The 12,227-nt window shown below is 45.8% G+C and overlaps 1 protein-coding gene across 2 annotated transcripts; it reads left to right on the forward strand.

Annotated features, from left to right (window-relative positions):
- The first annotated feature begins 262 nt into the window (after window positions 1-262).
- LOC121304227 (cell adhesion molecule 4-like) lies at window positions 263-11,976 on the forward strand. 2 transcript variants are annotated; one of them, XM_041235237.1, is made up of 10 exons: window positions 263-378; window positions 1,576-1,722; window positions 3,489-3,641; window positions 5,261-5,395; window positions 7,190-7,351; window positions 8,172-8,262; window positions 8,584-8,756; window positions 9,805-9,831; window positions 10,193-10,321; window positions 10,585-11,976. In XM_041235237.1, exons 1-10 carry the CDS (start codon window positions 294-296, stop codon window positions 10,692-10,694), a joined length of 1,212 nt encoding a protein of 403 aa, XP_041091171.1. In that variant the 5' UTR covers window positions 263-293; the 3' UTR covers window positions 10,695-11,976. The 2 variants fall into 2 exon arrangements, with proteins under 2 accessions (XP_041091171.1, XP_041091172.1); XM_041235238.1 differs by lacking the exon at window positions 9,805-9,831 and having other exon boundaries at window positions 264-378.
- The last annotated feature ends 251 nt before the right edge of the window (window positions 11,977-12,227 follow it).

The following is a 12,227-nucleotide window of genomic DNA, read 5'->3' on the forward strand; positions in this document are numbered from 1 at the left end:
GTTTCTCCATGTCTGTCTCCCTGTCTCTATGCTAAAGGGAGGTGCTCTGGTGATCATACTGTTAATAAGCTCCTGTGTAAAGTCTCTGGTCAGCACTCTTCTCAGATTTTCGATGAGACAATGTGTCTCTATGCTCTTGGAACAAAGACAAATTCTCCTAATTCTCACACACCCACTCTGCAATAGGGAGCGCCCTCAGCCCAGCCTGTGTTCAACGAGCTCAATGCTGGGGTCTGTAGAGATCTCCATCTCAAATGGGACTGGTAGAGACACGTAGAGGTCCTGTGTCTCGTATGGGACTGGTAGAGATGGACAGAGGTCCTGTCTCTCGTATTGTACTGGGATGCTGGGTTGTGATTGCCTGTTGCTGTCTGGCATGTGAGTATATTAGTTTGAAGTAAAGAGCAGTGAGAGTGTGTTCTGGTGGTGGTGTTAATGGGGGCAGCTTGAGAAGCCAGTCCAGGTTGATCACGCAGTGTGCTTTATGAAGTTTCCATTGCAGTGTAGCGGGTTTGTATTTTATTACATCTGAGGGGTCTTGATTTATAGAGAATTATTTTATAATTAGTGTAGAGTGCTCAACCCTTCCTCTCTCTCTCTCTCTCTCTCCTCTGCTCTGCTCTGTTGAGCATGTTGTGTTTTCCCTCTCCTCGCTCTGTGTTCACTAGATTAGCCAGTCTATCCAGTGTAATTACTTTGCCATTGATCTCTGTTCTGGGCTCAAGCACAACGCTGTGTGTGTGTGTGTGTGTGTGTGTGTGTGTGTGTGTGTATATATATATATATATATATATATATATATATATATATATATATATATATATATATATATATATATATATATATATATATATATAATATTATATAATTATGGTGTATATATAATATATATATGGCAGATGTGTATATATATATATATATATATACCATATATATTATATATATAATTATTATATATATATATCTGCCACAGACACACAGAATGCCCATGGGGAAACTGTTTTTTATATCTGTTGTGAGGTTGAATGTCGGAGAATTGATTTTAAAACAGGCTTGGTAAGCACTGCTTTGAAGGGATGCCACAGATTATATTGCTAGAGAAGTAAGAGGTAAGAATCCTTTGTCTAGCCTTGGTAATACACTCCCTTTGAAGGGGGGGCAGTGATAATATTGCTAGCGTGAGTTATTATTATCTTGCCAGTTGTATACAAAAAATACATCAAGAATAAGAGCCAGATACTGAGAATAGGGGTTTTGCATTAACTGTGCAGGAGTCCGCCGCGGGGTTTCTCTATTGTCTTCGTGCTGATTGGAGCTGCTGCCTCTGCTCAGTGCTGATTTGGAGCAGCTTGATTGGCTTGTATGAATATTAATGAGGGCAGGACTGGCTTTGTCTGCTCACTGGTTCCTTCTGATCCAGTCATCAGTTTGGATTAGTTTCGATTTAGTGCCTTCGTCAGTGTGATTGAAACTAGGAGACAGAGTCAAGCAGACCAGCGTTTGGTGAAGTGAATTGCATGGGATTTGCCTGATCCTCAGTCTGCGCGTCTCTCTCTCTCTCTCTCCCTCTTGTAGTTTCGGCCCAGGCGCTGCAAGCAGAGAACGTGACCGTGACGGAGGGCGGCCGGGCGGAGATCAATTGCAAGCTGCAGAGCTATGACGGGTCCATCGTGGTCATCCAGAACCCCTACAGACAGACGCTATTCTTCAACGGGACCCGAGGTGAGCAACCCAGAGATAGAGGCGCTGACAGGAAACCGAGCAGAGACCGGATCAAGCAGACCAGTGTCTGGGCTCTAGTGTTCATCAGTGTTACTGAAACTAGAAGAGACAGAGTCAAGCAGAGCAGTGTTTCATCTAGTTGCCCTTTTATAAAAGTTTCCTTACAGTAAAATCAAAGTGTGTGAAAGCACAGTAAACCTGTGGTAAATGTGCAGTGTAATCGTGGAGAGACAATTGCAAAAAGTGCCAGTAAACCTTTTTTTTTTTTTTTGTAAGTCTCCTCCATCAGAGTTAAGTGTTTTAAGGGAGCGATTTATAGATTTCCGTGCTGTGCAGAGTTTTCAGAGGGACTGTAATAAGCTGTAAAATTGGTCTTTTCTTCTTCTCTCTCTGTGCCTTTCTTTTCCTTTCTGCCTCCTGCGTCTCTCACTCACTCCCATGATGTCGGAGACACAGTGCCATTGATTTCAGGGCATCCAGTGGTGTAATCGACTCTCCTGTACACAGCGGGGTCAGTGAGAATCCATTTACAACAAGGGCAGCCCACACGACGACTAGCACAGACTCCACAAGAGATGGTGTGTGTCTCACGCCAGAGAATCTCTCCTTTCTTTCTTTCTTTCTTTCTCATTTCTTTAACCATATAAAAAGTGGCTGCTTTTTGTATCTGTTTATTCTCTCCAGCGTTTTTATCTAATCGCTGGGTGTGATTCTTGCAGTTCTGCACGTTTCAACAGGCTGGGATCAATTCCGTACGAATAACCTGCTTGCTCGCTGTACTGGGGAGTAGAGCAGCTATTCCAGAGAGACGTTCCACTAATTAAAACAGGCGCTCGTTATTTGAGAACGCTCTAAGGAATCATTTTCCTGTGTTTTGCAGGAGAGCTGCACGAAGCATCTTTTGAGTTCTTCCTGTCGGCACTCCCTATATATTCGCCGCTCAAGGCTTTGAAATCCATAGTCTTGCTGCTTATTGGCTTTGTCAACGTTATCGCCTTTTCCAATCGGCTTTTAAAATGATCTTGCCTCCTGTTCATGTTATTAATGTTCACTACCCCCCCCCCCCCCCCCCCCCCCCCCCCCCCCAGATGTTTCAACTGTCTGGAAGACACTGAGACTTCTAGTGGAAAAGTTTGTCCTTTTGAATCTCCTTCCCCCTCTGCTCTCCTCTCCCCTGTGCTTCCCCTGAATCAACTACATCTGCAGCTAAAGGCTCTGCATGGCCTGGAAATCCTTCAAAATAAATCAAACTGCGAGAACGTCATTTTCAATATTTTGATTTAACCTCGTGGTTGCACTTTAATGACTGCTTGTATAATTCCGGTGGGATTTGATTCCAGGTTTGTACAGGTGTGGAAGTAAGACTCCCGTTGCATAGATGTGTGTCGTACAAGACAGTGAAAACATGGTAAAGCATAGAGAAGCATTGTATAGTGCAGTGCAGCGCAGGGCTTGTGTTGATCCAGTCAGTGGAACAGGGAGTTGATCCGTTGCACTGCGGAGCTGGGGAGGCTGGGTGCTAGCCAGGCTGTTCTCTACAGAATGAGCAGCTTGTGTTGGCAGGTCTACTCCTGACTCGGAGAAACATACTGAAGAGCTGGCAGCAAGAAAGAATTAGAGGCGAAATCCCACATCGGTAATCCATCCACCTACACACAGCAAATCTGCATGTTGAAGCAGTGTGTGTGTGTGTGCTGATGGAGGTGTGGCTTTGGTGTTTTTGAATGAGAAATCAATGCGCGCACGCGCGGTCTCTCTCTCCCCAGCCCTGAAGGACGAGCGTTTCCAGATGGTTCAGTTCACTCCGAGGCTGGTGAAGATCGTTCTGTCTGATGTCAGGGTGGAGGATGAGGGGGGGTACTTCTGCCAGCTCTACACCGATGCCACCCTCCACCAGGTGGCGACGCTCACAGTGCTTGGTAAGTTGGCCTGCTGGTTGATTAACAACGGGCAAGATGCTGTTGAAAGACACGCATGCACACACGCTCCCACTCGGGGGGGGGGGGGGGGGGGGGTGGTTCTAGGAAGCGAGATGCGATCTGAAAGCATGGCTTGAGCAGTCCCTTCTACAGCTGGTGTTTTCACAATGGAAAGGTCAGTTTCCTGCAACGTCTGTTTCTATGAAAGGGGCTGTGTGTGTGCGTGAGACACGCGGGGTCCCCTGGCACCTCCCCCAGCCTGCTGATTGGCCGAGAGCTCGCACGGTCGTGCCGGTGATGTAATGCCAAGAGCAGAGTAAGCACAGTGCAGCCCCTCTCGGGAGCGCCCTGAACTCGACGCTACGACAGGGGGAGTCAGGGGAGCGCAGGGGTCCCAGAGGGTCTCCCCTGGTAAAGGCACGGCCGCAGGGTGTGCAGGGGTCCCCCGAGGGTCTCCCCTGGTAAAGGCACGGCCACGTGGTGTGCAGGAAACGAGCTGAAATCATGCAAAAATAAAAGCCATTCTGATCAATAACCGGACTGGTCTTATTATAAAATAAATAAATAAAATTGACAGTGTTTTCGCTGTGAATCTGCATTTGTATCTGACAGCCAGAGGGAGAGAGCGCGAGAGGAGAATGCTGTTCCTGTGATTCTTTTTTTTTTTTTTTTTGTAATCCAGACACAGATTGAATCTGTTTTCTCAGCTCTCTGATCTCTGCAACAGAACTGAGGATTTGCAACAAACACAAAAAAAAAAATTGTCAGAAAACTAGATACTTTAATAGGAAGTCTGTGTGGATGTGGGTGTGTTCTCTCTCTCTCTCTCTCTCTCTCTCTCTCTCTCTCTCTCTCTCTCTCTCTCCCTCCAAATCAAACCTCTCATTTCACCTTCCTTCTCTTTTTCAATCTCCCCTCCCTCCTCTGTCTCTCTCCTTTCTCAGTCTCCCCTCCCTCTTCTCTCTCTTTCTCTCCTCCCCGATGGGAATTCATTTTAATTTATTCTAATTTAAACCGACACTGAGTCAATTTCACATTCCACTTGTTTTGTAATAAAAAAATTTAATGATCCAAGTCTCCACAATACAGCGTAATAATGGGCTTGTTTAGTACTCGTTTCCTCAGATTTTAATAGTCATTGTTTTTTTATTTTTACTTAACTTATCATTCAAATTTGGTTAGTTTAACAAGATTAAGACAGTCTTCTGTAATTAATATTTCAGAGTTCCTTAGTTAGGACTAGCTTAAGATGGATTTCAAAGATGTTAAGACTCCCGCTGCACAGCAGTGTGATCCATTCCTGGTTTCACTAGGAGTTTAATAAGACACACCTGAGCTTGATTCCTAGACACACTGGGGACTGATCAAGCTGCTAATAAAACCCGGTGAAACTGTCCGATGCAGCAGGAGTCTCGAGTCCATCCCTGGATTGAAGAGACTAGTGGTGTCCAATCCCGGTCCTGGATGGGCTATTCCACTCCAGGTTTTACATGAGATTATTAGTCACTTCAGGGTATGGCTGGAGGGTTGAATTGGTTCAGTTTGGTTTAGTTCAGGGTTTAGAACAGAGTGGAAGGGGGGTGGGCTGTGTGTCTCTGACTCTGTTCTCTGCACCACAGTGCCCCCTGCAGAGCCTCAAGTGGAAGTGAAGGAGCAGGTGGTGGAGGGAGGGGTGATGGAGCTGACCTGCATTGCTCCCAGAAGCAAACCCCCGGCCACACTGCGCTGGTACAGAGACCGCCGGGAGATACCAGGTGAGAGAGATTCCAGAGAGGAATCGCACTGCACACGCAGAGAGGAATCGCACTGTACCTGGGGGGGTTAAACTGATTTATAAAAGCGAGAATTTATTGGAATATAGCCCCGCCTAAAGCTCTGCAGTGTTGATCTCTTTCCTATAGACCTCTATACCGCTCTGCAGTGTTGAGAGTGGAGCTCTCTTTCCTATACTAGTAGAGCGCTCTGCAGTGTGGAGTTTTGATTTCTTTCCACGTCTGTGAAAAATGCCTTGGCCTTCGTCACCTCCTTGTTTTTGTTGTTTTAGCTTTTTCAAAGCAGTTCAATTCCTTTTCAGTCTGAATGTTTCTCTGAACTCGAAGTTCGGCTCCGGGGCTGACAATCCTGCTTTTCAAGAGGGACCTGTTGAGTGACACACGGACAGTGTGTGTGTTTTGTCATTTTTATTTACGATTCAAATGGTGTAGAATGTTTTTTGTTTTTTTTCTCTGCGTGTGGAAGTCTTATCTGAGACAATGCTGGTGTTTGTTATAAGCTGTCAGAGCTCTGACACTTAGCATGCAAGCCTTTCTGAGCTGTTTATCAAACAAGACCTTGTCATATATAACAATACCCATGGATTATTATTATTATTATTATTATTATTGAGTCATTTAGCAGATGCTTTTATGCACAGAGCCTTAGAGACTAGGGCGGTGAACTCTGCATCAGCTGCTGCTGCAGAGTCTCTTCCAATAGGACCTCGGTTGTTTTGCGTCTCATCTGAAGGATGGAGCACAAGGAGGCGAAGTGACTTGCTCAGGGTCTAGCGCACAGAGCAATGGTTCCCATGTGTGTTTCAGCTGCAGTATTGCACACTGTGTTAAATGGATTGGGTTAGCGTGTGCTGTCTCGCTCAGTGTCGTGTTTGTTTATACAGAGCCCCAGCAAGCCTGGTGTGCGTGGTGCAGCAGAGCCAATGGGGCTGCGTTGAGCACGCAGGCTTTGATATTTCAGAGGCTCCTCCTGTGTCAGAGTCACAGCAACATTCACGGGGGGGGGGGGGGGGACGGGACTTAAATGTCAACAATTTCCAGAATGTGCTGATTTGTCTCCCCCCAAACCCCCCCCACCCACTCCTTCCTTTCTCTCCCCATATCTCACAAATTCAAATGGTTTTTGTAGGCATGACGACAAATTTATATTTGCCAAAATTTAATGCAGCAAATGTAAAGAATTTTTACATATAATAAAGCTAATAAGAGCTGACAGAATGGGTTTTAAAGGGAGGTCCAGTGATCGTGTTAATAAGAACCCTTGCTTGATGCCAGTGTTTCTTTTCACATCTGGCTGATGGATGGGGGTCAGGGTCAGGGTTGGGTTGGGTTGGGCTGGGGGCGGGGGGGGGAATGTAGAAACAGAAAAATCTAGAAAAACGAGCACTGCATCCTGTCATTGGAAAAAACAGAGGAGAGGGGGAGGGGGGGGGGGTGCAGTATTTCAGTCGCTATTAACAGAAAGCCCTCACCTTTCCTATGCTGTACTGTGATTAAAGGTCAGAAGGAATGAGAGCTGGAACAGCGCTGGCATTGAGGACACCTGAATCACACGCACACACACACTGACAGGCAATCCACTGAGACACACACACAGAGAGACGCTCTGAGACACTTAGAATCAGATGATATCTCTGAGAATCACTTCATCTACTGAAATTATTATTATTATTATTACTGATCAGTCTGGCTCTGCGTGCCGTGTTTGAATGATGCCGTGTTTTGAAGCCTCTCTCTCTCTCTCTCTCTCTCTCTCTCTCTCTCTCTCTCTCTCAGGAGTGACCAGCCAGCAGGACAATGACAAGACGGTCAGCGTGTCCAACACCATCCGCCTGGCGGTCAGCAAGAGGGACAACGGGGCCCTCGTGACGTGCGAGGCGACCCATCCTGCCCTGCGCAGCCAGAGGAAGATCACACAGCACGCCCTCGACGTGCACTGTGAGTGACTGATCTAACTTTTTCATTCTGAATCTGTCAACGTCCCTGACAGTAAAGCTGAGATCTCCTCTCCCTTTCCCTTGTCCAGCAGAGCATCTTGCCTCTCTGATCCGGCTCTTTCTTGATGAGGCTGCCTTTCATCTTTCATCCCTTTCTCTCTCTCTCTCTCTCTCTGCAGTCCACTCTCGCTCATCAGTCTCTGGGTTATCTTGTTGAGGTTTCTGCAGGCTGTTGACAGCGGGACGCTTTGCAGTTGGAAGTGGAGCTGTCACTTCATTGTTATGACAGAGTTTCTTAATTAAATTTGTGGATGAGTCGTGTTCACAAAGTGAAGAAACTCAATGAAGGGGACCCTGTGTCTGTGCGCCGGATCTCTCTAGTTATTACGTTAGACGCAAATGCTGTCGGTCAAGAGACCAGCAAAATGCAGCCTTAATTTGTTTTGTCAAAGATTTTGATTTATTATATTTTTTGTGAGCAGACTGAGTCACAGTTTTTTAAATCAATAAAATGCTCAGAAAAGCTGCGTCCAGGCTTAGCAGTGATGGCAATTGGACTCCTATTGCACAGCAGTTTCACTCCCAGCATGATCAGCTAACAAGCTCAGGAGTGTCTCATTATTAAACTCTGTGAAACCAGGAATGGATCACACTGCTGGGCAGCGGGAGTCTTATTTCCTTCCCTGTGGACAATCGGGGCGAGGGTCTGTGGTGTGGATCGGGGCTGGTTTTACCGTTCTGAGTGAATTAAGAAGCAGCTGCCTGGGTGAGGCTCTGTCAAGGTTGTGCAGGTTTCTGAATGTGTCTCTGTCTGTTTTCAGACGCCCCGACAGTGGAGATTCAGCACCCCCCCGGAGTGATGAGAGAAGGGGACAGCCTGTCGCTGGACTGTATCATCTCTGCAAACCCAATGTAACTTGCCCCCATGGCTTTGTTATTTCACACTTCCCTGCTCCCCCTGTCACACTCCACACTGTTGTGTTAGTATTATTTTATCCAAAGAGACTCGGACAAACTGCTGCTGCAGAGTATCTTCCAATAGGACCTCGTTTGTTTTGAGTCTCATCCGAAGGATGGCGCACAAGGAGGTGAAGTGACTCGCCAGGGTCTCTCGTGCGCACACACGGAGTCAGTGTTTGAGATGGGATTTGAACAGGTCCTGGGGTAACTAGCCCCTTTCTTTAACCTCTCTCCCCCCTGGTCTGTCAGTAATGTCCCTCTCCCCTCCCCCAGGCCCCACACGGTGCTGTGGTCCCGGCTCAACGACTCTCTCCCAGAGAGGACAGAGATCCAGGGGACCCTGCTCAGCATCCCCCGGCTCAGCGCGCTGGACAATGGGACCTACGTGTGCGAGGGACGCAACAAGTACGGGCGCACAGCTGATGAGTACACACTGGTGGTGTACGGTAAGGAGGGACACTGGGACACAGACGGACACTGACATGGAGACACACACACTGAGATGGGGGGGGGGGTTGGACGCTAGGCTGTTAATGATTTTGTTGGAGTGCAGTCTGCCACAGTGTAAACAATAAACACGCTGCCTCCTGCTGGAGATGCCGTGCCAAAACCGCCAGCAGAAAGAGCAGCTTGGGCCTGAGCGAAGAAATAAACCATCGAGAGAGATCCGGGGGAAATGAGTTTTCTCTTCTAGTCCCTAAATCCCACAGTCTGCTGTTTTAACGACTCCACGCTAATTAAAGTGGGTGTCTTATTTAACGAGAGGCGCAGCTCAGCTAAGAAGCCGGCTGTTTATCTCGTTGATCATGCCGCGGTTTGTGATTTAGAACTGGAATTAATGTTTTATGTCATTGCTGCTTGTTCTGATTCTAATTATTTATATGACTTCTCCTCCCTCGCTGGTGATCAATGCCTGTCCACACTGACACACACACTGACACTGAGAGACACTCAGACTGAGCAAAGAAACGTGACTCCTTCTCAGTAATCATTATTGCGAGGCATTAATTGTCAGGCTGACTTGATAGCATCTTACCTTCTGAACCGAGCGAATTGTGAACAGTGCAGGAAGGTGAAGGGAGGGGGCAGTGCTATATGTGGGGCTGTAGTGACACCTGCTGGTAGAATGGTGCAATAATCTGAAGAGTGCAAAAAAAGAGTGCAAAAGAGTCTTCGGTGTAAATTCAATGGCAAACGTTTCCATTAATCTTTCTCAGCGTCTTCAAATGCTGAAATGGTTTGAAGTCGTTTGGAAAGGTTTTTGTTCAAAAAGTTTCGCAGTTGAATTTATCGTGTTTCTCTTGGCATTTCTCAATCCAGCCCTATAAGGGTTTAATAATTACGGATTGAAAATTTTAAAACTGAACCCTAAAACTGTAAAAGGAAATTCTAATAAATCTAACCCTGAACTCCAAACCCCTCGTCATTAATAATATTTTTATATTTTGTCACCCTACATGTTGTTGATTTCTGTTTTGTTTTCCCTTCATACAGACATCCATCCTGTCATTGAATTCAAAGGTACAGTAACCATTAATAATCACTAATCATTAATAACCCTCATCTCTCGTTCACAAAACCACACTTTGGGAACTCAAGCAGAGCAGCATTGTGACTGGCGCCTTCACCGGGACAACAAGATCACATCCCTCCTCCTTCAGCCTTCACATTTTAATTTAAATAAATAAATAATATTCAGCGGTGCCGTGCTGGCTGCTGTCAATGGGAGCCTTTGTGACGTTGGTTAATCTGAACTGGGCAGAGCTTGACATGCACTATTAATGGGACCCTTTCTGCTTCGACTGGCGCTGCAGCAGCAGGAGGATGTTGTTAATGGCTATGTTAGTAATATTAATAGCGATGTTGATTGTGCTCCCCACAGACCCGGGTGCGATTGTGGAGGCACAGAGATACCTTCCCTACTCCATCATTGGAGGCATTCTGGCCGTGCTGGTGTTCGGAGTGATCACTGTGCTCATTGTAACCGTCTGGTGCTCTGTCAATCAAAAAGGTAAGAACCACGTGTGACTATACAAATACACACACACATGTATACATACACACACACACACAGATGCACAATCAATTTGGTAAACTTCAGATCGATGATACAAATAGTTGTATTCTAGCTTGTATAATCCAATTGTACAGTGACTGACCTGGATTGGATTGTACAGTGACTGACCTGGATTGGATTATACAGTGACTGTCCTGGATTGTACAGTGCCTGTATAATCAGATAGCAGTCCTCTAAGCTCGGTGTTTTTCCCACAGGTTCATACCTGACCCACGAGGCGAGTGGATTGGATGAGCACGGAGAGGTGCAGGAGGCTTTCCTGAACGGGAGCGAGACCCGGGAGGGGAAGAAGGAATATTTACTGTAAACCTAAAGAAAACAAACAAACCACAACTCAGGCAGCAGGGACGAACCAGACAGAGACAGGGGGACGAGAGACAGTCAAAGGATCCCTTGGAAATAATTCAAACCTAGTGCTAGTACATTATAAACCCCATATATATAACTTTTTTTCTTCTGTGAGTAGCGTACACTGTACATACAGAGACTTGTAGTAGAAAGTTTTCCATTAGTGTGACTTATTTGGAACTATAAAACAGAGATTCTGTTTAGTGTTGAACCTGCTGTGTGCTGGCACTGCTGAATCTGTCTGCTTCTGACGAGTGCAGCGCTGGTCTTCCAAGGGCTGTTACACTGAAGAGTCAGCACAGCTTTATTCAAATAGACTCACTGGAGGGAGAGAGGGTGGTGCAAAACAAAATTAATATTACAACCCCCTGCCTGCCATACAAGTATTGACTTGAATTTTTTCTTTTTAAAGAAAAATAAATTGTCAAGAGCGCCCTCTATAGATCCTTGCTTCCTGGCCAATCTGGCTCTGCCCCCTCCCCCTGTTGACAGTGTTATGGCAGGTGTTTCTAACATTTTGATCTGATTCTGCTCTGTGTTGTGAGACCCCAGGGGGTGCCCCGTCCTTCAGATAAGACGTCAAACAAGCGAGGTCCTATTGGAAGAGACTCTGCAGCAGCTGTTGTTAATGATGCAGAGTTCACCCCCCTAGTCTCTAAGTCGCTTTGGATAAAAGCGTCTGCTATATGACTCTAATTCATATTTGTAAGTGGAGAGCAGGTCTGGTGACAAGCCCCGTCTCAACAGATCTGTTCTTGCATCTCACACAAACAAGAGCGTGCCCCTGTGAAAGTGCGATCCTCCCTGTGTTTTAAACAGCTAATATAGGAGAGAGAGAGAGAGAGAAAGAATTACAAAGGGAAACTATTGTGCTAATATTGACTGTTAGCTTCGTGTTAACACTGGGGAAACGCTGCATCAGAATACATGTCGCTGTTATCGATATTACTGTTATTATTATCACTGTTATGGATGTGTTTTTATTGCTATGCTTTTTGTATAGTTAATTTTTTATCTTGTATGTTTCTTTTCATGGGGTGTGAAAAAAAAAAGCTAATATATATAGTGAACCTTTTTAAAACCTAAATATGATTTACTGCTAAATGAAAATAATAATAATATATATACACTGTGTACTTCTGAAAAAGTAGCTGACTGAATCCACCTCATCCTTCTGCTTTGTCCCTCCTCCCCTCTCCCCTATGATTCAGAACTATAACAAATAAACTATTTTGATTTTGTATGGGTGTTTAATGTAGGATGCCCTGTTAACTTTGAATTCTGTCCTTGTGACCTGTTTTCAGGGTCAGAAACTTCAATGACACCGCATCAATATTCCATGAGACGGCAGCAGCAATCCCGCGAGGGTCTCGGGTCTCGATCGGTCAGAGTGAATTAAGGAGCTGCTTGGGTTTGTGTGGATCGCTGTTCTCTCTTAAACGCAGCGATCCTCACAAACCCAAGCTGCTGTTCCTTCACTCTTTTCAAAATG

This window comes from Polyodon spathula, chromosome 37 (genome assembly GCF_017654505.1).
Source record: "Polyodon spathula isolate WHYD16114869_AA chromosome 37, ASM1765450v1, whole genome shotgun sequence".
In the NCBI taxonomy this organism is placed as follows: domain Eukaryota; kingdom Metazoa; phylum Chordata; class Actinopteri; order Acipenseriformes; family Polyodontidae; genus Polyodon; species Polyodon spathula.